At 39.4% G+C, this 27,820-nt stretch overlaps 1 protein-coding gene and 1 long non-coding RNA gene across 2 annotated transcripts in view; both read right to left on the reverse strand.

Annotated features, from left to right (window-relative positions):
• LOC140226013 (uncharacterized) overlaps positions 1–27,274 on the reverse strand; it is a 71,668-nt gene extending 44,394 nt beyond the window's left edge. Inside the window, exon 1 of the long non-coding RNA XR_011900813.1 lies at positions 27,085–27,274. This is a non-coding gene — a long non-coding RNA (uncharacterized lncRNA). The remainder of the gene's footprint in view (positions 1–27,084) is intronic.
• Positions 6,870–10,546, reverse strand: LOC109036351 (uncharacterized). The gene is made up of 2 exons (XM_019050523.2): positions 9,934–10,546; positions 6,870–8,241 (listed from the first exon to the last, which is right to left on the reverse strand). The coding sequence occupies exons 1-2, from the start codon at positions 10,022–10,024 to the stop codon at positions 7,808–7,810; spliced, it is 525 nt and encodes a 174-aa protein (XP_018906068.2). The 5' UTR covers positions 10,025–10,546; the 3' UTR covers positions 6,870–7,807.
• Positions 27,275–27,820: the final 546 nt, after the last annotated feature.

The following is a 27,820-nucleotide window of genomic DNA, read 5'->3' on the forward strand; positions in this document are numbered from 1 at the left end:
GCCGAAAGGGTTAGAGTGGAAACGAGTTGACCCACCGAGTAGAGCTCCTCAACATGCGACTAATCCTCTCGCTGACTCGCCTCCCGAGCCTGACCACTTTCCCTTTTTTCTAATTCTCGGCCGCGCATCGTAAATCACTGGCTCCTTTGCAGGCGCGAATGTCGTTCCCGCAGGAATTGGGCCGCGCTCTCACTGTCCGGATTTTTCCGCGCGGACACCGGGTAGCAAACCGGGAATATACGCTATTAGTGCCACGTCACAGAAAAGCGATGTATATCGATTTTTTTCGCATAGATCGTATTCGATACATCAAACGGGTGAGATTGTATCGATATCGATTGGTTCAAAACATAAACATAGCCTCAAAAGTAAATTCAGAAATCTGAGAGAACGGGTCTTTTGTAACAGCTTTTTTATTCTTTTGAGTAACAAATGCCAATGCAAAGTGAAATTGTCAGGAAATTTCTCATTTTCAGCTTTTCCAACTTAGATCCTTGCAGTTTGGTTTGAGGTTATGTTCTATTGTTTTGAACCAAACGATACATCGAACCGTTATCGAATACGGTCTATCGGTAGCATTGAAAGAGGTTATGCCAATGTTATTATTTGAATTCAATTCGATAATATGGAGAATCCCTATATGCAGGACCGGGTTTACTTACTTGCCGCCCATGGGCCGCCTGTATTTTGCCGCCCCCTTCTCATTCGTTTTGAAACATCATTAAAAACCATCACGTGAACGTGCCGGAGCGGAGGGAAAGAGGCGTATAAGACGCGTTTACTCGTGTTGGTCACATTTTTTGCGAAAGCCTTGTCAACACTACTTGCAAAAGTTCACGGAACTCGGCGCGAAAGTTAAGTTTCGTAAACCTATAGGTTTACGAAACTTAACTTTCGCGCAGATAGAGATATATCTGAGATATAACAGAGATATATCTCTGTATGGACAAGGCCCTCCATTTACAAGAGATGAACCAAAAAATTATGAAAGAACAAACATAAATGTGGTTTAATAATTTTAACTTCCGCCGCTGCGCCGCGCTAACCGCACTGTGTTTGGCGCAATGCGTGAAGTATTCCTACAGTCTTACATGCGCTGTGCGTTTCGGGCCGACCGCTGCTGCACGCACTGTGTTTGACGCAATGCGTGAAGTATTCATGCGGTCTTGTAGGCGCTATGCGTTTCACGCTGCTCGCTGCTGACCGCAGCGACCGCACTGTCTTTGGCGCAATGCGTGAAGTATTCATGCAGTCTTGAAGGCGCTAATATGTGTTACATGCCGACCGCCGCGCCGAGGGTTTCTCCTTTTCATCTCACGTTCTCGTCATCATTGCTCTCTGCGCCGCGCCGTTCCAGGCCAAATTCCGTGTTCGATTTCTCTCTTAGTCTTAACTCGACTAATTAAAGGTGCTGTCTATTGTATCACAGAAGGGTGACAGAATAGAGATATACTCTCAGGAAATGAGAGATTTTGTTACCTTTTCTCGTTCGTATTTTTTTTTTCTGAATCCGATTTTTCTTTATAGCTACATTTAAAAAAAAATGCAAAATTTGCCGCACATTGGGACGAGCCCATTACAGAAACGGGACATTCACGGTAAAAATGAAAATCATTAAAAGCAAAAACCAAGGGTGTAGAAGTTACCTGGAGGGTCTAAACTTCCAGAATAACGAAGATTTTAACAATTTAATTTAGGAATATTCAAATGACAGGCGTAGAGAAACGCGTGTTTCGGAAAAATGAAAAAAAGAGGTAAAAGCGCACGTATACAAATGTTGCTCCTCTAGCTTCCGAGATGATTTCAAATGCAATTTTTTGTTATAACAATTGAATACAAACATAGACTATTCGTTTACGTCATTGGTGATGATTACTTTTAACTTCCTGGGGGTCAGAGAGTGAATTCCAAATCGACAAGTCAAAAAACTAAAATTCAAACTTCCATTAGAGTTTTAAAAAAATGTCCAGACTTGTCCAAGAAACGGTTTGCATATCGAGATTCTACGTATCCTTAGCTTTCAGAATCATATTAGTTTTCATCCGACTTCTTCCGACTTTGGAAGTTACAAGGGAAAACATGAGCGCGGTTCGCTTAAAATCGAGCGCTTTCTCAGGCCAACTGACGGTTGAGGTTGAGCGCAACGGGCTGCGTTGCTGGCCGCCGCGCTGCCGCTGCGTTGCTTATCAGCTTGCTGCAATGCTTATCTGATATCTAGGATACTGATTGCTATCGTCTTTTTTTGTAGAGCAATTTTTTATTTTGAATTTGCAAAGAATCGGATGATGTCGTGATGGAAACGGTCCTTAGAATCGGAGCTGAAATTAAAAAACATAAAATAGTGTATTTCCTTCGGAAAATACACTAATAATATCAACCAATGTAGCGACAGTTTGACAGTATCCCATGATTTTTATTCCAGCATATTCGATGGAAAAATTTGCAATGTATTGATTGGCAATAAATCCTCATCCTTATGAACGATATCTCAGAAGTGCAGAAAAGACCCCTAAGAAACTCGGAGTTTCTAAAGTATGGAATTTTGCCTTGACATCTTAAGATTAGAGCTTTTGAGTGTCTGTTGCATATTTCGTATAATCAGGATTTTAAAAAATGGCGCTCAAAAGGGAAGAAGAAAAGTCCTTGAAAAAAAACGGAGAAAAAGCATCTGTGTCAAAGAATGATAATATTTGGGAGCAACCTATTCAATTATGATTTTCGGATTCATACTTTAATGTCTGCCCATTGATGAACTCATTCCCCTATAGTAAAATATCGATGCGGTTTTTGCGATAGGTAAGAAGACGGTAGGGGGGGGGTGTTGTTTCTTAATAAAAGCATTTCTCAATTTCAGGAAAAGTGAATTCATTTTCTTTTTCAATGAAAAAAAAAAAGCAAACGACACGCGCGTTAAATCTCTGCCATAATCATGCTAATCTGTTTATCAAACAGATTAAAACAGAGACTTGGCAACATCACTTTTTGGCGGGATTGTCACCATGAACCAAATACTGAATATAATATTGGATTCCTTTTCCCAAAAAGACCGAAAATGTCTAGTTTTGAGAAGATCGGCGAAAAATTATCGTCTAATGTGCGAATGTCCCGTTTTGACACCTTTTCGTCCCACTGTGTGCCGCCCCCTAAAATGTCAATTCTGTTGTCAGGAGACTATAGAAAATTCACTTACCAACTTTGACAAACAAATTCAACGTAATAAAGACGAATTTTTTTTTTAGAAGAAAAATATCGCATTCGATACTGATATTGAAACTGACTCAAATTTTTTTCCAGTGCACAAAACATGGCGTCCAACGAATCACCTCAAACATCACCCACCAACATTGGAAGAAAGGAGCCACTCCGAGAGATGCCCGTGATTAGAGTCTGAGAGAAGCAACAACCCGGAACCGGGATCGATATCATCCACGGAAAGTGAGCAAGAAGCCGAAGACAAATTAGGGAGCGCGAATGAGCGAGCACCTGATTCCGGGTCCGGGGCTCCTGGCCGGGGGGGGGGGGGGAGCCCTGAAAAGTTGTTGAAAAAGCGGCGACCCGAGCCGATGATCCAGACGAGATCCAGAAGCTAAATCCAGATAAACTCCCGGGAAAGCTGTCAGGAGGAGCGAGTTAATGTTTCAATAAAAAGACAATATTGTTTAGTGTTTAACCGAGGAAGGACGATGGCGGGGGCGGGCGGGCAGGCGCTGGTCGCGACGTCATACTCCGTTAAGGGCGATATTTTATTTTGAATAATGAGCCAGTTTGTTGAGCCCGGATTTAAGCAGCCGCAAAGAGGGTGAGATTCTGCGAGGGTGTACCCAGTCACGCAGTTTGCGGTGAGCGCGGGGTTTGGGGTCTCGTAGCCGCGTGTCCTCCACTCGCCTCCACCCCCTCCCCAGGATCCTCAACATTCCCACGGAACTGAGTGATAAATTCCATTTGTTTTTCGTCTCAACCTAATAGCTCCCCGCGGAGGCACTCGTACGAATTTCTGCTACCTTTAAAATAATGAAAACACCGCTTCGGATTACACTTTGACATTTGTTTCGGACGCTTTCACGCCTCTGGTAACTCTGTCCTCGAGCCCTACCGCAGCTCTGCCAACTTCGAAATCCTCTTTTTATTTCCGAAGCAGTGAAGACTGCGCCCCGGAATCTAAAGCACTGGCTAAAAGCTTAGAGGAGTGGATTGACGAAAATGGATGATAATTTCAATCGCATTTGCGCATATTATAGCATTTTTTTTAAATTGATAATTCACGAGAAAAAAAATGTCTGTTAGATCAGTAGAAATTCCAATTAATAATTCCTGGTCAAAAATGTTCGTCAAGTCAGCATGAAATCTCCTTCACTGAAAAAAAAAAAAAAAAAAAAAAAAAAAAAAAAAAAAAAAAAAAAATTATCCCAGATTCAGATTCCAAAATAATCTTTAAAAAAGTGACAAGAAAAAGTGCTTTTGATTCAATCGGATTTTTGCTGGAATCAAAAAGAAAATCCGCTCAACTTAAGAGGCTTGTCTCTTCGATTCAAGTGAAAATCCGATCGAACCAAGAGTATTTTATACCGTCAAATTTTTAAGAGGCTGGACTCCTGATCAAAGAGACCCTCTTCCAGTGTTGTTTTAAACGATATTTTTGTTGATTCAGGGAGAAAGTTAGGATTATCAATTGGTGGATTTTACCCCCAACATACGACTGAAGTTCTACTCAAGCCCAGCTTTTAACAAATATTTTTGTATCTGTGGCCTAGCAGCAGGAAAAACACTCCTTATGGCACTTTCAATATCACACATGAACGAGCCATGATTTTTATGCAGCGTCACAGTGAAATGAAATTTTTTTCTGAATCGTGTAGGTTGGTTGGTGAATACGTTCACCTATGAAGGCAAGTGTGTGTACGTGACCCAAAAAAGAGACTTATTTGGTATCGGATGCAGGTTGCCACGTGTGTCTCCTCCGCTCAAAATCAAATATTTTGAAATAATATCTCTATACTTTGCTGAATAACATTATTGGACTAGCATTCTCATGCACCTAAGTTCTTAAAACAAGAGACGGAGAATTCCATAATTGCTGTTCTTCCAGATAATCCACATTATTTACCTAAACCTGCTTTGTTTCTAAATACCTTCGTAAATTTGATTTAACTTAATTCATGCATGCAGATAGATACACGGTATATAATCCTTGCAATGCGTAAGATAAAATACCTATTTGTTTAAAAAAAAGAAAAAATTATATTAAAAAGACGCCAATTTGAGTTAATACTCGTACATTTGCGGGGACAAGAAAGCTCATTTTGAATTAGAGAAAACTCTTTAAATTTTCACTTAACATTAAACTCGAAGACATTATGCATAGAGAAAACTACTGATAATATCCGGCGATGAGTCTCACACTAACGCAATATCAACTGAATCTTGCATTCTTTCAGAAAGGGTTTTACCCTTCTATAAATAAAGATGTAGATATCTGGTATCCCTGTAGGGTTCAGTTTAACATAAGTTTTTAATTTTATTCAACTTCAATGATAATTTCGTAAAATACAACCCTGTAAATCTGTATTTGCAAAAAGCAACACGCCATGCCTAGCTATAATTAATGTGCGTCTGAGCGAAATATGGGACGGGAGGTGTATCTCGTATCTTGCTGTTCAGAGAAATTGAGGTAAAATATTACATTATTTTGCTCAAACGCAGTGACAGGAGATGGACATTTCCGAGACTTTTTAAAAATTTCTCACAGAAAATAACTGATCCAACAAAAAAATTGTAAATTACGAGAAACTTTTATCAGCATACAAAGAGTAAGGACTTTTACGGAAAATTCCATGTTTCACACAAATCGCATTAACTGTGTTTTCACCTATTGCGCACGCATTAAAAAGCAGCCTTATAATTTCATCTTTCTCGGAAGAAATGTTAAATTACATGATCCCATGCAGGACTTGAAAATCATCTGATAAAATGTTTTGCTAGCACAGGAGCTTTGATTGTATTTATTGAATTTGTGTGGACTCTTTTTCAAATATGAAATGAGTTTCAATGAACAGCAGGCTGCAGGCTTGTCATGGGAGCCTCAATTTGCCAATTTTTCAATCAAGCACATAATCAGTAGCGTTTGAACTTGTACACAAAATAAATCCACGTATACTTGTTATAGATTTATGCACGCTTTGATGTGTACGATGGTCGCCACTACTTCTGACCCTCTGAATCAAAGTTCAATTTTAAACATGTCTGGTAATAATAATGGCTCCGCCGGCTTAACATTCAGAAACAAAGATAAATAATATGAATTACTAGATATCCTCGCTCCTCGCAACCTAAAGATATTGTAATTATGAGCAACACCGCGAAAAGTATGCTTGTGAGATTTTTTTTTTTTTTTTTGTAATTTCGTTCCCATTTTTTTCCTCCTCGCAGCAGATTGGATGAAAATCTTTCCCGGCACAAACGTCCGTGGAAATGAAAAGTTAAAGTGTCAACGTGTCATTAGGAACAGTAAAGTATGGTGAAGCAGTTGGTCGTATTAGTCTGCAAAAAACTATGACTCATCATCTACGGGTCTCAGTGGCGTGGCGTGTTTTGCGATATATCGATTGATCGGTCATTTAAACCTTTGGAAAAGTATCGATAAACAGGGTGTTCGCAGCGAACTCCTTAATAATTGATTATTTACCACAGCTTCAAATGAGGAGATATCGATGGATCGCCAAGCACGCCACGCCAATGGACTGAATGTTCCATAGGTTTCCATACTTTTTGATGCTGCCGACTCGGTTCGAACTGAGGAAGAATAGTACACCTTTACCCTCACCTTACGATTTTCGATTTGAGGAAAAGAAACGTATTTATTTGTTCAAATTTTCAACAAAATCGCATGTTGTAAATTCTGACATTTTAATAAATAGAAACAGAATTAAAGTTGAAATGCAATCATGTACATTTTCATCTTTAAGATCAATGTAAATTGCATGTCTTCTTTGGAGATAGGTACTGCCATGAACCAGCAAGAAGTATTGTCTCTCCGTTGCAAAATGGACTCCACCTAATCCTATGTAAAACCAGGAGCCTGCCCCAGCCAACCGCTACGCATAGGGCAGACTGCTCATGGAAGTGTCATTTCGCCCCTTCAGCTCTGAAGCCCTCGTTTGGGTGCATCCTATGAGGGGCCATCCAAAACTAACGTAACGGAATTTTTCCGATTCTTTGACACCCACCCGCTCTTTGTAACGCGGTCGTAACGCTGGTCCGGACACCCCCAAAATAATTACGTTACATTTACTTCAACTTACTACAGTAAACTCGAAAGACATTTTTTCACCGGAGAGTGGGGGATGGCATAGGTTCTCTCTCCGACAAGGCTCTGTGTTTCGGGAGACGATACTTAATTAAACAAACAAACTAGCATATAGAACATAAAAAGAAAAGAAAAGGAATCTGAAATCCATCCACACGCTGTTACGTAACGCTGCACTGGAAAAAAAACACATTGGATCTAGAGTCCAGACTCTTAAAAACATCGACAAGAAAAAATACTCTTGATTCAATCAGATTTAAGCTTAAATCAAGAACCAAGCCTCTTAATTTAAGCGGATTTCCTTTTGATTTAAGCTTAAATCTGATTGAATCAAGAGTTCTTTTTCTTGTCAATGTTTTCAAGAGTCTGGACTCTAGATCCAATGTGTTTGTTTTTTTTCCAGCGTGTACTTGACACATCCCACACTTGGCCACGCTCGGTCACCAAATTATGAAGACCCAGCCATTCCTTAAAGCGTTACGTAATTTCAACCCCTGAAAAACTCTATTTACGCCCAACCTCATCAAAACCGGGAATATTGGCGAAACCCGGAATAGCCGGGGGATCAACATCATCAGCCTGATTAGCCTGATTACCACCGTTGTTGCCCAAATTCAACGGTTGCGCGCACCAAGCCAGGGAGACGGTCCTTCCCTGAAGCCCGAGGCCCCAGCGACAAGGGTTAAGGAGAGACCTGACGATCAGGACAGAGCAAACCTTCTTTGGGAATCCGCGGCACTTTGGTCTGATCGTGTAGGTGCAGCGAGTTCTAACGCCCTCTGGAAGAGAGTTGAATCCAGTCGCCGCGTCTTTGCATTCCTGGTAGGCGGGATGCGTCTCTGATAAGTCCCATCCTCTCACGTCGTTGCAAGAGTCGCGCTGAAGCATGTTTATCAAACTTGCCGGTAAATTTGTTCGATGAGAGCTGGCGTTGGCGTCTGACAAACGAAATTTTTCTGAATAATCGCATATTAAAACTATTAAGCAATAATGCCGAGCTAAGGAAGAACACGCCGTATGAACCTTTAGGCGTTGCCAAATTTCCTTTGATAAAACACGAATTTCCTGGTAAACTTCTGAATATTTTCCTTCCACTTTTTCAGAAAATTTCGTTCGCAATTTCATCATCTAAAGCTCCTGAAATTTTCAGGGAAAAATACACATATTTTTACTGAAAAATAAACATTTTATCGAAGGAAATTTGGCAAGTCTCGAATGTTCATACGGCGTTCTTCCTTAGCACGGTCTTAGCACTCCTCAACAAGGTCTTAATTAGAAGAAAACGTTACATTTTTCATCTTCAAAATTGTACGTAAGAATAAACGATTTACACGACAAGGAGTTTGGAGATCAACTCTCGAACGAGATGTTAACAAAATGTTTTAAACAAAGATCAAATGGATGTTAAGTCCATGTATGTTTGCCATTTAACCAATTTTGTAAACATCAATACTTATTAGTTTAGAGTTGATTTCCAGAATTTTCGTCGTATGATTCGTTTCTCTCGTGGGATTTTGAAGAGGGAACTTGTTACGTAGTGCTTTAAGGTGATTCAACGGTTGCCATTTTTTGTGCCAGAGCGACGTCGATATATCGCATCGATTTGTTCCATAAATTCAGCTACTTGTAATTTTTTTCGAATTTTGAGATCGCACTTCTATTGTCATGAGACTAAAGAATTCATGTACCAAATTTGACAAAGAAATTCAACGTATTGGAGGCAGGGTTTTTTCAGAGGAAAAATATCGCATTCGAGTGCAGTTTCGACATCAGTATCGAATGCGATATGTTTCCTCTAAAAAAATCCTGCCTTTATTACGTTGAATTTCTTTGTCAAATTTGGTACATGAATTCCTCAGTCTCATGACAACAGAAGTGCGATCTCAAAATTCGACAAAAATGACAAGTAGCTGAAATTATATGGAATGAATTGATGCGATATATCGCGCGTCGCTCTAACACAAAAAATGACAGCCGTCGGATCACCTTAACCTATACCTTGTCTAGAGGCCTACTTTGAGGTTATGTGCAAGTAAATCTAATAAAAATAAGGTCGAGAGTTTACATTTTCAACGTATGGAAGTTTTAACCTATAAATGTTATGTTTGACAGGTGAAGAATAAAGCATGACACATGCTAGGAGTAACGAGGATGGTTTCTTGGGGGAAGTTGGCAGGAGTCTCTAGAAGGATCGGGTCCATCGTGATAAAGTGCGTCAGATCATGGAGGTCGAAACTCATATCGTATTCGACGTCATGACCAAACAGCTAGTCTGGTATGGTGATTCTTACAGGATGACGGAAAAAAGGCTATCAATGCCAAAGAAGATAATAGATTGCTAGATTCCCTTCGCAAGGAGACGAAGGGTACCCCCGGTGATAGGGCGGTGACAGGGAAATACATGGAATGAGGGAGTGTCAACCCCCCCCCCCCCCAAAGCTTTGGAGGAATAGAGAAATGTGGCGATTAGGAGTTGCAGAGCGCCAGAGAACAGTGTGAAAGATGTCTGTGAACATACTATTTTTACAGAAACTCCCCTGACTACATAGAGCCCAAAGCCTGAACTCACATAAAAAATAAAGTTAGAGAGATTTTCTAGCAAATATAAAATTACTAAAAACCAAACTGACCTCTGAAGCTCCAATTTTCAGAGCCGCTGAAGCATTCGCTAAAAATAAAGTACCACATAAAAGGACCCGGATGAATAGCATCATGTGGCATGCGGAACGAACCTCTAACCAGACAGAAAGGAAAAAACTCGCCCACACTAACGCAATGACGTGCAAGTTGTAGACTGAGCCAGTGCAAAGTGCTATGCTGTCATTCAGCGTGCAAGCTTTTCACTGGAAAAAGTTCAAATTCAAGGTCTCTATCTCGAAAGTCTGTTGCAGGCCGGTGAGGAAAACCCGTGAATTATTCGAGGAACTCAGTTAATGGTGCTGAGTGCACGATATTATGCAAGGCAGGTTATTCACTTTACAAGAGCCTCAAATTATTTGGCTTAAAGCTGCTGAAAACAACTGATTACTGGCAAAAAAGATGAGTCAAAAAAGTGTTTGCCGTGAATAGATGCGGGGCGGTATTGAAGTAGGGGTAGATTACCTCATATATCCACCCTGTTTTACGTAGGAAGAGAATAATGCTCAAATACAAAGGTTTTTCAGAGAAAACCTACTTAAAATTTTGACTCGACTGCGTGGTATCCCATGGATTAGTTCTCTTAGTCCTCAGTTTGCGCTCATTCATGTGTGTACTTCAATTTGGCATTTTTTGCATAATTTTATCTCTACAAACGCCAATTGAGATTATAAAATAAGATTGCATACTAAGAATGAAAATAATGTCATCAAAAGTCGCTAAGATTCTGCAACTAAAGTTCTCCTCAAACGGGAGTCTAGTAGGCCAAATTATACCGCATTACTTGTCATCAAGTGAAAATCAAAATTTTGAAAACACTGCACCATAAAAATATCATGAAGCAAGAATATTTTTGTTCTTTTACCGAACGAAACATATAATCTATAATCAAAGAATCACCTAATAGCGCTTGGCAACATTCAAATATTTCATGTGGCGATCTTCAAAATCCCACTGTAGCGATGCATAAGGAGACCTCTTCTCCCTATACCATACCAGCTACATTGAAGTGAAAAGTTGGTAACAGATCCTGAGTTTTAGTTGCCCGAATTTTTCGGTCATAGAAACCGGAGTTATACATTTGTGACCGGACCTTTTTTTCTCAACGCAAATGAATTTTAATCCTAAAAGACACACTGCGCAGTGGTAAGGATTTTAGACCATAATTCAAAAATACGTAGGGAATATAACTATAACTACATTTCTATCATTTATAACAATTTTAATTGATCAATTTCTGTTGAGACAACCGCCCTTGGTAGATATTGATTATTTTATATGGATTTAAACAAATGAAACCCGAGGATCCAGGTTTGCCAATCTGCGTGAGTCTCCACTGAACTTAAAGCACTATACCTGCGCGCTCTGACCAGTTCGCCTTCAATACGAAAATAGGCAATATTAGCGGCTTAGGAGCGCTAATAGTTGCTTGCAGTAAGGCAATGTTTATTCGTATCAAACATTATATTGGTGAACACGTGCAGTGGACGCACTCAATATGATCAGTTCCCCCTAAATGCTTAAAAAAAAAAAAATAAATAAATAAAAAAAAAAAAAAAAGTGGCTGAAGAGCAGTAGTAGGTAGTTGCTTACAGTAATGTGGGAAAATTCATCTATTATGAAATAAAACATTACGGCGATTCATCGAAGTATACACGAATCTGTTCTGTATGTGCATATTAATGGTGAATCTAACAGATCACTTATATCGTTTGCAGTGTTAAAACATTTCCGCTCCCATTTTTCTTTCGAAGGACAACAAATCAATATCATTTCTTAAAATTTTCATAGAGTTTCCTTCACATACAGAGGAAAAAAACATAGAAATTTTCAAGGATTGACGTTGAGTAGTTTTCCATCCAAAAAACAAAGTATGACAGGAAACCTTCAACATCGCAAAGCGAAATACGTGGTCTGGTAGTTTCACCGTCGATATGAGTAACCACATGTTTGGACGTATTTATGCTAAAAGGAACTATGTGCATAGGGTGTGCGTGGAACATAGTTCCTTTTAGCTTAAATGCGTCCATTTAATCTACGTTCAGTGAGTTATCTGAGTTTGAATACTAGAGTATAAAATATTTGTTACTTTGAAATTTCTTAAGTACAACTTCAGGACGATAACCGACTCGCTATTTTCGAGCATGCATTTCTTACAAATTTTTCAACTTGAAAAAGATGTTTCCTTCGAGTTGATTTCTTTTATATTCCGTCTTTTTTCGCAGAGTTTTTCTTTCTTCTGTTAACGACGTAAATACATATATTGAGATGAATTTAAATTTTGTCAGAGGATTAAGCAACGATGTTGCTCCTCTGCCTGGATTTTTTCTGATTCGATTGAATTTTGGCTTGAATGCGACCTAAAGGTCAAATCAAATACTTGTCTCTTTTTTGTTATTGTTCTTTCCAGGGTTATTTGTTAATGCCAACATTTTCTGGGACTTCATCAGCAAAAAAATGCAAGCGTATTGAAATGTTCATTGGAACTTTACATTTCAAATCAAGGAGGACTTACAAATTCATGATCTCATCATAATTTTCAAAATAAAAGACATTGTTTATGCTTCAAATTTTATTAAACATGTATTTAATTAGAGAAAAAATTACAATTAAATGATCCAAAGAAACATATTTATATGAACTTAAATATAATATGATTATGCTGAAAGCTATCAATAACCTCGGAACTTTCAGGGCAAAAAAAATTTAAATACTGAATTTTCGTCTTCAAAAAGTAACAAAACACACACTGGATTAAGGGCAAAACTTTCATGCGATTTCTACAAGGTGAAGGATTATAATGTAGAAAAATTGAACATTGTTATGATGGGACTAATGATAAAATCTAATGTCTTGTGAATATTTTGTCACAAAAAATACTCCAAATACCCAGATCAAACTAATTGTATGATGGTTTGATTTGAAGTTTAAATCCACAGTTTAAAAAGGGGGAAAAAAACAATTTACAATTTCAATCGGTTGTCCTAGGAGCTCTACATAGACTTAACGCCCTAATTTACAACTCTTTTGCAGGCTTTTTAATATAAACTAAACTACATGATGCTCTAGGATGATAGAGGATGTCCTTCCGAACCAAGTTTAAATATCTTTTGGACGTAACATTGACCCAGTTGGATTTGCATGAAATACCCTGATATATTTTATTTAACTGGTGCACTCAGACGTGGTGAATTTTTCCTTGGCGAACTTTTTTTTTGCACTAAAGTAGATATACAATTGTAAAAAAAAAGACGTTTCAATACATCTTTGATAGAACCGCTTGTTAGTAAGAAGCGTCCTATCTTAAGAATAGTATTTTGTCGAAATATCAAAATCTGAAATTATGGCGATTATGCCAACCTCCAAATAACTTTTTCAATGAACCTCTTGCACGCGTCAGGGATTTGCGTGATAAGTACGCTTTCGGGGGTACAATTTTGCGAGAAACATGATATTTCAACGGTTTTTCTCAATGTCGAGGCCGTCAGCGAAGAAATCTCCAACGCTACCCTGAGTGTCCTAATATGTGTACATCGAGTCTAATTCTCTATACACAGATAGGGAGCAAATATACTAACAAGGCTATCATGGCTCAAGCTCTTAGGAGTCCTCCAAAAAATCGCCAAACCTGCTAAATGTATTTTCTTTCTGTCTGCGCATAAATAATTTGACCGGATATAGAGGTGAACCCATAGCGTAGCAAGGTAGTAAATTAGTGCTTGATCCACACGCTTCTGGCAAATCAAACATTTTTGACTGCACTAAAATTGTTGAACCTCTTGGCCTTGTTTTCCCCGCAACATACAATAGGCCCAGCACTATTTTACCACCTTGTTACGTACAGTACGGGCCACGTTTCTTAATGTTTTCCTGTTTATTCTCTCAGTGTAACAAATGGGGGATCTCCTCTATTACGACCTCAACTTTCAGAGCTTTTATTGAGCTTTGGATTCGATGTTCCTCCCAAAATAGTACATCAGAAGAAGCACTTAAATCGCAAATCCCTGACACACGTTGGAGCTCCATTTAAAAAAGGTCAGTTGCGCTGGTCACAGAATTGCGTTTTAATGCTTGATCCTTGTAGATCAGGTCAAAATAATAAGATCTGTCCAAGCGGCAAGTTTCTACGTTGAATATTAACCAAGATATCGTGCTTTGAAAAATTAGATTCATGACGTCATCCATCGCGGTAGTGACATCCTTAGTTTCTTCCACCTTGCTTTCACCAGTCAGGGAAACACACATTTGCATTGGTTGTTCAACGTGTAACTCAGATGAAAGCAAGGTGGAAGAAACCAAGGGTGTGACTGCGCCGCGGTGGATGACGTCATAGACCGAATTTTTCAAAGCGCGATATCTCGGTTAATAATGAACTTAGAAAGTTGCTGTTAGAACGAATCTTAATACTTCTAGCTGATCAATAAGAATCAAGCATCAAAACACGATTCTGAGATGGGCGCAATTTACATCTATATTATACAGCCACAAGCAAAATCTTGGAAGCACTATTTCTGACGAACTACCGGACCGATAAGGATGATCTTTACATGTATGTCATCTGTAATAGCTGTAGATGTGCAAAAAATTATGAAACCCCGAACTTTTAATATTTTAGAGCTTTTAAAGCTCATGTCACTTATGTCCAATGTTAATAGCGTGAGAGATATGTCGTTTCCGCTAGAAACGTCGAGGTGTGGGATTCTACCTGAGTGACTCGAATAAACTATAGAACAATGGAAAAGCTCTTGTAGGACTCCTCATTGCGAGAGTTGAGGGACGGTGCATCGCTCAGGGTTCAAAGTTCAAGGTCCAAAGTATAAGTTTTTTACTCAATTTTTCCTCATTCTACAAAAACGCACCAAGTCGCATTTTCCAAAAAATTGAGTTAAGAGTAGTTTTCAGCTCAACTAACTCTTCACTTTTCCCTTTTCTCGAGTTCATCTACATGCGACTTGATGCGTGTCTATTCAACGCAGCCCAATTAAAATCCCTTTCCTTTCTCAAAGGAAAAGAAGAAAAGAAAAGTTAAATTCAACGTGCGGATGTGAATGTCAAAAAATACATTTTTTGAAATTTCAGCGCACATTTTCTGTCAAAGTATAAAAATGCATGAGGACTGGATTCGCCGAAAAATATATGCCGAATTCAACAATTTTAGCGATATATTGCATAGCATAAGAGCTCTTTTTGCATAACGATGGCTAAAGTCGAAAACCACGTACCTTGCTCACGGTTTTCAAGATTTCCGCATCTAATTTAAGATTTCAAAGAGAAATGAGCCAATTTTATCGCTTTAAATTTTCACAGAATATTCTTCGAGCAGAAGTGAAATCACAGTCGTTTTCAAAACATTCAGTACGTTGATTGGTTTTCCAATAAATTAAAAAAATTAAAAAAAGTATGACGAGAAGTATAGGACGTCGCAAAATGAGATACACGTTTCCCGAGTTTAGCCGTCAATATACTGCCTCCATTAATACCAAATTATGTACATCCACCTGTTCCTCATCATTTACAAATCTGAGTGTTACGTTAAAAATTTTGAAATCGATGCAGCTCAAACACAAAATTGTGTATTAAAGTGGAAGAACATTTTTGCCTATACATATGCGTAAAGGGCCTGCGAAGCAGGCCTGAGGGCGCGAAGCGCCCTCCAGGGGGTTGGGCCGCGTAGCGGGCAGGGGGCAGGGCCCCCTAGTATTATTAAACAAGCTCGTTATATGCGTTTTTACGGAGCAGTAGCGTGATTCTTGACATCGGTAGACAAAGCGGACAAAAGGGATGGAGGGATCCTATTGGTGGAAGCAAGTGTTTGCAATGGACAAAGAGGGTAGGTAATAGACTAACTAGCGGCAACCCACGAGAGACCCACCCCACAGTTAGTCCATCATTTTCTCCCCCAGTGTAAAGGAGTCATCCCGGACCCGATTAAGGAATCTGGCGCCCTAGGCTACTGATTTCTTTGCGCCCCCCCCCCCCCTCCTGCTCCTTTTCTCTTTGCCTCCGCGCCCAGAGAAGGGGCGCGGGGCGCATAGACTTATCTATTCCACACATTTTTCAGCTCCTGATGACGAGAATTTTCTTTTTTTCTCCCCTCATAGTCTGGATAAAATTCAACATTTGGCGCCCTTAAGAAGCTCGCCCCCCCCCCTCCCAAAGCTTCAGCCTGACCAGCCTGCGCGGTAATTGGGCCCTGAGTCATCCATGCTGATCCATGGGATCCCTCCAAACTCCCTATGTCCTCTTTGTCTATAGCTTTTTTTTAATTTGGGGAAAAGAGGTTTGAAATTTTATTTCTTCCTGAGACTCAATAGGGAGAACAAAGACCACTACGAGTACTATTCTCACATTTACAATATTTTTTTTTCTTGAGTTCAAATTTATGACCAGTTGAATTCAAAAGTACTCCTAGCTCATTTTCCCCCCAAAATGCGATTTTTTCTTTTTTTTTTTGAAGTTCTTTATTATAGTTTAAAGATACATTCATACAGTTGAAGAGTCTTAATTATATATTTTATCCTAATTGTCTAGTCTTAGTCTATATCTATACTATCGAGGCCCCGGAACCGCCTGTTGGCATTACGTCGGGGTGTGGGTGAGGAGGAGGCTTTGGTATAATATTGTTCATCTTATCATTGTACATTTTATTCTTATCTTCTAAAGTACTCTTTATGTCATTGTATCCTGAGTTCCAGTATTTCCTATTCTCTAACATAAGTTGTAATAAGTTACTTGCACATATGTCTATAGCTTTGTCTATCAATTTCAGCAATTCGCCGGCAGGTTCAACAGCCTCCTAATCCATCCAGGCATCGGGATCATCATCATCATCCTCCTCCTCGTCAGCCTGATTCTCCGCATCGTCTTGCTGGGCGGGAGGTGGATCGTCGATTACGGGCATGGCTATACCCAGATGTTCGACGCACCACGCCAGCTCGGTCGTCTCGTATTTGAATCCGAGGAGCCGGCATGGGTGATACCTCACTCGTCTCCGGAGCACCGTGCACTTCTTCACCACCGGCATTGGGCGACACCGCGGTCTCGCCGTGTACATGCAGCGATCCCTCTGCTCCGGCGGCAACCGGTTGAACGCCGCCGCCGCATGTCGACAGTGGGTGTGAGCTATGTGATTCCGTTGCGGTCTCCAAATCGACAAGCCCGTGCAATGGTCCACACCGTTCGCGATGAAACCCAGGTCCTCCTCTTGCATCTGTTGGACTAGGGGAGCCGGCGGCGGCGGGCTCTGAAAAAAATATTATGTAGGATACAAAGCAGAAATTGGACCGCGTTAAACAGAAAGGAACCAAGCCACATCAGCGATTGCCCAGTTTAACTGGGCAATTACATTTTTTACGAGAGAACGGTTGTTCGGATTTCTTTGAAAATTTTAAGGAATTTGCTTCGCACCACGGAGAATTTTCACTGAAATTTGCACGAAAATCCACACAACCGTTTTCATGTAAAAAATTAAATTGCCCAATTAAATTTGTCAATAGCTGATGTGGCTTGGTTCCTTTCTGTTTAACGCGGTCCAATTGTCGTTATTAGCTCCTGATACCCAAAGATGATGTGTTTTGTTGCTTATATGTCAGTGGCGAGGGGTGCTTTGCGATATATTGATCTATCTGCCCTTTAAACCTATGGAAAAGGATCGATAAACAGGGGTGTTCGCAGCGAACACCTTAATAATCGATTCTTTACCATAGCCTCTACAAATGGGGAAATATCGATAATCGATCATTTACGCCACGCCACTGGCTGCTGCCAATCTTCCGATTATAATATCAACCAAAGAAAGCCAAGCATGTTTATAAATGAACGTATTCTTCCGCAAAAATGAGTGAATTTATGCAGCGACTAAGTCAAATACCTACTCGTGCTTTACAAACGACGAGTCGTAAGAATGGCATAGTAATAAATCGCTCTGGATAATTTAAATTCATAGTTTGGCTGCCCTCTTGGGCCCTAACTTTATTCGCGGATGCATCGGTAAAGGCCTGATGGATTTCCGGAATTTCACACCTATTCATACTCGCGCTATACAGGTATTCCATGGGAAAGTGTAGCGGTTATGTGGAATGCACTACCCCGGAAAACGCCACCCGAGACTGTAAATTTGATATATCCGCGGCGCCGACTAAGCACACCCTAGAGATAGAATTGATACTTAATCGTAGCATTTTAAGTCTGTACATTGCTCGGATGGGTTGACCTAAATTCTAAAATTGCTTGAAAAATGTTACAAGGAAAAACTTTAAGAAATCGATTTTTCAACAATTTCGGTTTTCCTTAAAAACCCTGTAGGGAGCACATTTTGTATCGAAAATTTTGGGATTGGTTGAAAACCACAATTACATCTCCTTTCAAATCAGTACCACACAAGTTCCCGAAACATGAAAGGTTTCCAAGTTATTAGCAAAAAACCATGAGAAAATAGTTGATTTTTTGCCTTTTTCGATTTTGGGGTTTTTTGGGGGTAAAAAGGGGGCCCATACTCTGTGGGGGGGGATTTTGATTCTTCTTAAGGACCCTCCATTGAAACATCCGGTAAGAAAAGAACTTTCGCTCTTAAAACCATGTAAAACACCAAATGACTCGACAAAGTATGTCCGTCAATGTTACTCATCTCTCGGGGAATCAAAATACTACAGTAAATCTGCTACGTTGCAAAGTGAGTTTCGTGGTTTTGCAGTGTTTCCCTTGATATGCTCGGATATCAAGGGTAGTTGTTTCGTTTTAACAGAAAGAGGTCGTCCATAAGCAAGCGGCCAGAAGTCCGAGTCAAGACCAGACGTCTCATTTCGCCTTCAATTTCGACGATACTTCTATCACATCCATAAAGCGCGAATAGTGGTATTAAAGAGCTGTGTAAGTTTGAGAGCCTTATTTTGCTGTTATCCCTAGATTTGTTTATATCTTGGCGGTATTTTAAACGCAAGTATCTCGGTTCGATTGTGTCGTGAAATTGAGAGAAACTGAGATAAAATTTGCCCAAATATCGGGGATAATGGGTTAATTGGATCGCGTTTAACAGAAAGGAGCCAAGCCACATCAGCTATTGCCAAATTTAAGGGGGCAGTTCAATTTTTACGAGAGAACGTTTGTGCGGATTCCTTTGAAAATTTTAAGGAATTTGCCTCGTACTATGGAGAAAATTCACTGAAATTTGCACTAAAATCCGCACAACCGTTTTTATGGAAAAAATTAAATTGCCTGATTTTAGCGGCTCTGGTGCTTGCACTAGAGCTGCTATTCCGGACGGTCCCAGCTGGGGAGTATCAATGCAGCATGTTACATTGTAGAGACCGCGCGTTGGTTGATGGGAATCGGCGCCATTTTCGGCTATGTTCCTTGTCATGACTTTATTTTATTGCATACTGTTTTATTGTTAGTCAATGCTATGTTGTGTATTGTATTTTTGGAATCATGGTGATACAGTCAACAATTCAAAACTTGTTTGTGCTTTTATCTCGTGATGGAAAAAATGTACTTTACGTTCAAAATTTGAAAATTTGAATTTTAAAGTTTTCGCGGTTAAGGAAGCTTTAACCACTGGGTTGGAGCTTCCTAGTCATATTACTTGATATCAGCTGATAGCAAACAAAGGTTACCAGGGAAACCGTAAACGTCTAACAACTATCGTGGCCATTGGGGCGATTATTGAAATGACATCGACTCTATGTCGCCGCTTACGACAAGACATATAGCCCTATCTTAACCGTGTAATATATCGCAATTCGATATTCAAAACCATTACCTACAATTTCAGATATAAAAATGCAAATTTTTTGCAGCCTCGCTAAACGACTTATCAACCATGCATTCCAAAGTTTCTTATCAGAGGGCTGTGAAAATATACAATCTAATAAATACAAAATAACCAAATATCTAAAAAGACAAAATTTCAGTTACAGTCAGTTTCAGTCTTATTGTTGCACAAACTAGTTATTTGACAAAAAAGAAGATGATCACTCAATGGAGAATTTGCACGCAATTTTTTATTGCTTCATCTGAAAGTGCCTAATGAGCTGAGTTCGCAATATTTTTCATAATTTTTTTCTGACATGGGAAATTGGAGAAAAATTGATTTAAAAGTGAGAAAATGCGCCGCCTTGTGACGTCATCTGGCGGCATTTCCCATTTAAACACATGTATTTTAGCAGAATCGGTTATTTTGTCATATCTCCTCTAATAATCGCTCAATTTATGAATCAAGGGTATCTTCGTGTTCAGTTCACTCAGAGGATTCCACTTAAACAGGAAATTCATCAAATTTCAGACCCTTGCAAATTCTCCATTGAAAGAAATTGGCGCCCAATCACAACGACAAGTTAAAAAAAATACTGTGGGAGAAATTTTTTAGGATGCGGACCTCCAAAGAGCCTTCAAAATTAAAAGTATACAACAAGTGATAGTGCCATGCATTCTGCATATCAAGGGCCAATACACATTTATACACCGGCTACGTAAATCTGCTAAGTTACAAAACATGAATCGACAGTTGTCGGATTGTACATCAGTGACAAAATGTGTCTAGGCCCTCATTCTTGACTACAACTACTGTCGCCAGAGCCGCTCTCCGACGCGAATGCGTTGGAGCTTCCTGCTTGTTTCTTCTCTGTGCGAAGAAAATTCTCCAAAAACTTCAAGGAATTATGTCAATTTGTTCTCCTTTAAAAAAATAACATAGAGGCGGAGATTTTCAGACACCACAAACGAGATATGTGATTGCGGACTGACGCCGTCGATATGGATTTTGAACTCTTCTCCCGAATTATCAATACTGAGTGAAATATTCATCCAAACCATGCTGTCACAAGAATATTAGATATGGATTATTGAGACATAATCTAAGTTTGCGAAAAGACTGACTGTGTAAGACCATTCATAAAAGCAAGACATACTACATCGCGCCATCAATTTTACTTTTGATACAAATACCGCTATTTGGTTGTACCGAGTTTCATTTTGGACAGGTAACTTTTTCACGATTTCAACACATTTTATGAATTTTTTAGGACGCAATTCTTCTTGAAGTTTGAAGTAAAATATTTTATATCGTAATTTTCTTAACCACAACTTCACAACTTTAAATACAGTTTGGATGGTGGGTTATTACATGATTGAAATAATAATGAAGATAAAATATAACAAATGAGATTTTTTTCTTTTTAAATATAAAATACGGCAAGGAACGATTTTGAGCACTGGTTTCACCATTGACATGCGGCGAAGATAATCTATCCTTGAGCTATGTACCATTGCAAAACATTTAGTGTTTAAATTGCCTCTTTTTTTCTTTCTTTTCCTCTAATTTGTTTTTACTATTATCTTTTTGATGTTTAATGATTCATTTTGACCGAAGTCCTTAACTCACCTCACCTCCTATCCTCATCGCAGATGAGAGGTTCATGTAGTTCACAACACAGATAACAAATAGAGCACAAGGCGTCACGTCGTTCATCATTCAAGTACGAGCTCTGGAAAACTGGCTCGGGCTAAAAACTCTGTTATATATAAGAAGGAAAATAGTCTGCAGGAAGGTTCTGTCAACCATGAAACCAAGTTTTCAACGAATGAAGGGAGAAAAATTGAAAAAAAAACCTGGGTTTAGTGGAAGAGCGTACATTAGCAGAGCACGCCGAAAAGGAGGGAACAAATCATATTCTCGGATTTTTTATACAGTTTTTTATTTGCACACGGTCTGTTTTTGAAACTTGCACGAATGCTTGGTTGACACATCTTTTCCAAGCTACCAGTATTCTGTTCTTGGAATAGGAACGAAGTGAGAACCTATCCAGTTTCACTGAAGAAAATGAAAAATATAATTTTACAAAAGAATCCCATGTTGCAAAAAAGGAGGAAAAAATGACTGAAGGAGGCAAAAATTATAAGGAAATTAATTTTTCTGTGGAAAAAATGACTTATTAGAATCAAGCATCTTAACTTTTTTTGTAGTTTCATTTTTTTTATTATTATTATTTTTTTTTATTTTTTAGTGTGCCAAGCTCTGTGTGGAGCATCTGGGTATCACTTCAAGGGATTCTTCAAGATGAGCTGCTGAGTACACTACGACCTAAGCCAGAATGGTCACGATAAATACGTCTGCTTGCTTTTTTTCTGATGTTCTGCTGTTCATCGCTGTGGTTAACGTTTTCTTCCAAAAAATTTTCTAAATTTTTAATTGAAGTATTTGAACGTTAAGAAACAGTCTCTTTTTGGGGCGATTTCGATTATCATATTCCTGATGATTTCTCGAATCCCGAATGTAAATTCAGTTGGACTCTGAGCTATTACTGCATGTTTGTGAGTATGAGACGAGAAAATGATAAGATTCTTCTCTTCCAAACTGTGCTTCATGGAAAAGGCTGGCGAAAGTTGCCTGTTTGATCGGGCTAAATTAAACTTGCGTTGAAACTTTCTCCTTGATTCATCTCGTTTTAAAAATAAATACTTGAGATTTTTTAACATTCTGGTGAGTGTGTAAAGTGACGTCAAATTTTGAATGGCTCTTGAATACTTCGGCAAATGCGGGTGAAAAATCATTTACATAGATTAGAGGGCACAAAAAATGTCGCAAATGGATTCTAGGGAGAAATGAGTTCTATTAAGCCTCAAATGATCTCCACTTTCTGGTAAATGGAAGTCGAGAGCTAAAATAATGAGGATTTAATTGACACTTGCTGAATTTCACGCAGCAAAAATTGCGCCAGTGTAGATTTATTTCTGTAACATGAATTTGAAAACGATTTTTTCAATACTTATTCGAAAATTATTATTGTGGGTGAACTTGACTTAGCCAAGGTTGCATTGGAAACGTGTGCTGAGAACATGTATACATTGTGCACTCCATAAACTGGGCAAATATTATGGTAAAAATTACCGAAATTGTGGTGTTTTTTTGGCCCCTTTCAGGAGGAAAATACTAAAAGATTCCCTGGATTTTCTTGGAAAGAAAAGCGTTCTCTTAAAATGTTCTTGTCTGGAATCGTGAGAAGCTGGACCCAAAAAGGGAATTAAAATACTCAGAAAAATTTCGAGGTGAGGATGAAATTCTGGGAAAACATTGAAAAATTCCCGAATATACGTGCAAAACTGAGGGAAACCCAAATACTGAGGTTTTATCTTTACGCTTTTGCGAAACAGAAAGTATCTATTTTTGAAGTTAGTTCGCAGCAATGAGTCTGTTGCACGCAAGAGACATAGCCAACTGAATATGATAAGGGGTAAATTCACTTAAACATCATGTTGGGTACAAAAAAAAGTTTGAAATCCACTACTAAACGAGCAATCTGCGTAGTTAATGACGCGTATTTTCTAATTTACTTCGTATTCGGGCATTTTTACCTGGCGGCTGGCGCCGAAAACGTGACCCTCTGACAGATAGCAAAATGAGAAGAGAAAAAAAAAATTACCACCGAGAATATATGCGGGAAATTTCTTAAATGAACGGGAGAAGAAAGAGTTAGGAGTAAAGAACACTAGAAATAAAAACGCTTTGGATCTAGAGTCCAGACTCTTGAAAACATCGACAAGAAAAAGTACTCTTGATTCCATCAGAATCTAGCTTAAATCAAGAACCAAGCCTCTTAATTTAAGCGGATTTCGTTTTGATTCAAGCAAGAATCCGATTGAATCAAGAGTATTGTTTCTTGTCAATGTTTTCAAGAGTCTGGACTCTAGATCCAATGTGTTTTTTTTTTTTTTTTTTTTTTTTTTTTTTTTTTTTTTTTTTTTTTACAGTGAAAGGTGTTTTTACGCATGATAGTAATGCACAGAGGTCCAGGAACTACTTTCTGAAGCGTAAACACTTTTCTGTGAAACTTTCACCTTTTTGTTGACATACAGGCGCTTCATCATCCCCCTCCTTCATATGCTTTGAGTCCCTTAGAGGCGATGGTCGGTTCAAATTTTAAACATACGCACCCTTTACAGACCTCCTGAGAGACCTTTAAACACATTTCTTTCTTTTCAAAATGACTATTGATTTGGACATGACATAGCATATCTCGGGCTAACTTAACCTTTTTATCTCAAAATTCAAAAATAAGAGACATCTAAAGTGTAAAAATGTTAACATTTTTCTTAACAATGTTTTTAAGAGTCTGGACTTTAGATCCAAGCGATTTTTTCAGGGTAGTGCCACGGCCCGGAGCCGAGGGTGGTTTTTTCCCACACCGACGCGGCGCAAGAAAGCGTGTGTTTATTCGCCGCGCTGGCGGCTCATCTGCATCCTGGCGCTGGGACGCGAGGTCGCGGTTTTGTTTTGACTGAGCGCGGAAGCCGCGGCCCCTGAACCTGGTCCGAAAATCCGAAAATCTAGGAAGCAGGAAGTCGGGATGTTCCCACGAAGATGCGCCGGGATTATCTGCCCCCGCGCGAGGCCACTAACCCCCGGGTCCCAGACGGGGTCTAGACGCAAATCTTAATATTTATTTCCGCATTCCTAATTATTTTGCTCGTCTCATTAGATAGGCTTCCCGCGCTCCTCGCGCCCGGGGACTAATGCATTCGTGTCTGGGGGTGAGGATGAGTAGGTAGTGAGTACTCTCACCCCTCCGCTTCCCACCCCGTCCCGCGACGCACCCCTCGTCCCTCGGTGAACGTTAACAGGTCCGCACTTGGGTTCCGCCTGTGACAAGTGTTTTCTTTCCCGCAGTCTGTTCATCGTCCAGGACGCCTCGTGAAAAAAAAAAAAGTTACTAAGTCCCGTACTGCCGTGCCAAGGAAAAACGCCGTATGAACCTTTAGGCGTTGCCAAAAATCTTTTGATAAAATACACATTTTCGAGAAAATTTATGATTATTTTTCTTCCAGTTTTTCAGATTATTTTGTTCGCAATTTCACCTAAAGTTCTTGAAGCTTTCAAGGAAATATATGCATTAATCCCCTTAAAATTACACATTTTATCGGAGGAAATTTGGCAACTCTTGAATGCTCATACGGCGTTAATCCTTAGCACGGCAGCATAGAGAAAAAAAGGAGGTGAATGCATCTCGGGCATCTTGGATTTTTTTGATGACTCAGGTTGGTAAAGACACGTTTTATCATCGATTTTTTTGAAAATGGTTTAGTTCATGGAAAAAATTCATGCTGTATGAAGTGTTTAAAATTATATCATGAGTTGATTTATACAAAAAAAAAATCGGACGTTATGATCATTTTTTCAAATTTCGAATTCCAGATTTTGCTGGCCAGGCTGTACCGACCCACGTCGCAGTGCGGCTTTATCAAAATTGTTAGTTATGTTTCAACTCTTAACTGTAGGTATACATTTTCCCGGACTTCGTTAATGAACTCAGGGGCCATTCATAAAATACTTCACTGACGGATCGAAAGAAACGTCATGCTCATTTAGTATCGAAGGATTGTTGGACCGAGGTCATCTAAAAGGAACCATAATCCACATTTAGAAAAAATTGAGTTGAGAACTTCATTGTGTTTTACACTTTCTCCTGCCAAAAACCACAAGTCGAAAAGAAAAAATAGTCTGTGATGAGAGGGGCTATAGTTTATTCTATACATAAAGTATCATCGAAGAATAAAACTTCAAACTTCTTTTTCTCAGTTACACTGGAAAAAAATACATTGGATCTAGAGTCCAGAGTCTTAAAAACATCGAAAAGAAAAAATACTCTTGATTCAATCGGATTTTTGCTTAGATAAAGAACCAAGCCTCTTAATTTGAGCGGATTTCCTTTTGATTTAAGCTTAAATCTGATTGAATCAAGAGTAATTTTCTTGTCAATGCTTTCAAGAGTCTGGACTCTAGATCCAATGTGTTTTTTTTCCAGTGTACATCTTTACATCATCGTCGTTGGTTTCATTTTGGATTGGGGGGAGGGGGGGGGGGTTTAAGAAATCCAAAATTTAGCGTTACGTGCATTATCAACAGCCCCTCGTGGCTTTTTTCGGTTGGACGGTAGCTGGAAGTCATGGTTTTCACCAGCTGCGTGGAGCGGTGTGCCGCGCATGCGCGAAAGCAGGGGATCACGTCAGGGGGCGCGGATGATGGATCGGGTGCCCCGAAAAAGAAAAGAGGGAAAAGGAGAAAAAAGAGGCGGAGGAGCGGAAGCGCTCGGAGGTAGTTCAAAAGTCTTCCGGGAAGAGGTAACCTTGTCTCGAGGCTTACTCGTGGATGCTTTGGGTCAAAGTTCTTCGCTACAGATGCTCATCCCAACTTGCCGCGCACCACGTGACGAACCCCGAGCCCCGCCAACTTTCCACCCAGCACCCGCCAACCTTCGCCCTCGGCTTCTTCCTCTGTTGCCAATTTATGCAGGGAAGAGCTTAATGGGAAAGCTAAGAACTACACTAAAAAAAACTGCTGAAATCAACGCATGAAATAGTGAAAAAAGGTGACAACTCATCAAAATACATTAAGAACACCGGGTTGATTTTACTAATTTGGTGATTTGTCACCGTATTTTAGCAATTTTTTTTTTTTCAGTGTAGAGTACCTTTATAGGGAGAGTATTGTGCTGGTTATACGCTCAAATTCCCATCAATTGCCGATCAAATGGTGACTGGTGCGCACCATCTACCATCACATTTCTGCGGCCTGCAAAAATTTGATGGTAGATGATGGAACTGTGAGGCTCATCCTTCATCTGATTTCCACACAACCGTGCTTATTTCATGCTTATTTCAATCAACACGCTGTTTTAATTAACTTACTCATCAATCTAGATAACTCTCGACCGCCATCCTGGTCATCATTTTGATCGGAATCTGAAGGAAATTTGAGCGTGTAACTAGGCCATAGGGACAACTTGAAAATGTGGAGGTTAGGTTTGACAGGTCATGTAGCTTTCGGGGCCCAAAAGAGAGCCAAGCTATAAACTCGAATTATCCAGTGGTACTAAATTTCACATTTCAACTATTTACACGGATCAAAATTTATAAAAGCACGTATAAAAAACTTAGATTTTGCTACCTCTCGCAATGTATCAAACATGTAATATAAAACCATGAGAGCAACGCGGAGCGCCTCAGGGGGTTGGGCCGCGAAGCAGTCAGGGGCCATACTCTATAATATAAAATCCTAAGAATAACGCGTAATGCATTACTGCCGCGCTAAGTAAAACCGCCGGATGAGCCCTTAAACGTAGCCAGATTTCCTTCAATAACAACCGGGTCTACACTGAGAAAAAACTATGGCTTATAAACCTATTAGAGGTAAATATGGAACACCACTAATAGTAGTACCTCTACATATAATAATAGCACATATACCTTAGTTATGGTCTCTGTACCTTAATTAGGTACAGAGACCTAGTATGGTTCACAGACCGAGAATCATTAGTTTATTTACGACTATTATAGGTGTTCCATATTTACCTCTAATAGGTTATAAACCATAGTTTTTTCTCAGTGTAATAGAAAAATGTTGAATATTTTTCTTCAAATTTTGTTCGCAATCAGATCTAAAATATCTGAAAATTTCAAGAGAAAATATGAATGCCTATACCTCAAAAATACATGTTTTATGTGGGAAATTTTGCAAACCCCGAACATTCACACGGCGTTTTTCCTTAGCATGGCATATTAGCCATGGAAAGTCTATTCACGAGGCTGTATCACTTCCTAACTATTCAGCTCAATAAAATCAATAAGGTAGCAACAAAAAATAAGTTTTTTCCCCTGTTCTCTGAAAGCAGTGAAAGCTAAGGAATGTGACTTTGTACTCTTTAAATCCTGCCTACCTTGGAGGCTCTAAACTGATTTACTGTACTTTTGGCCAGGATAAAAATGTCATTTTGAAAAACTTACATCCTTTTTGTTGCAATCCGACAAGCACGCAATGCAATGCGATGACTCTGCCACGGGTACAATTTAAGATTTTTTTTTTTTTTCTATGTTTGCTCTATGACCTCCGCT

This window comes from Bemisia tabaci, chromosome 1 (assembly GCF_918797505.1).
Source record: "Bemisia tabaci chromosome 1, PGI_BMITA_v3".
Taxonomy (NCBI): Eukaryota; Metazoa; Arthropoda; class Insecta; order Hemiptera; family Aleyrodidae; genus Bemisia; species Bemisia tabaci.

What these genes read in the sequence shown, in the direction of transcription:
- LOC109036351 (XM_019050523.2), bottom strand. Translation starts at nt 10,024, where the DNA reads ATGCCACATGATGCTATTCATCCGGGTCCTTTTATGTGGTACTTTATT. An exon ending in TGAAAATTGGAGCTTCAGAG is followed by an intron (nt 8,242 to 9,933) that starts GTCAGTTTGGTT and finishes TTCGTTTGTCAG; the next exon opens with ACGCCAACGCCAGCTCTCAT.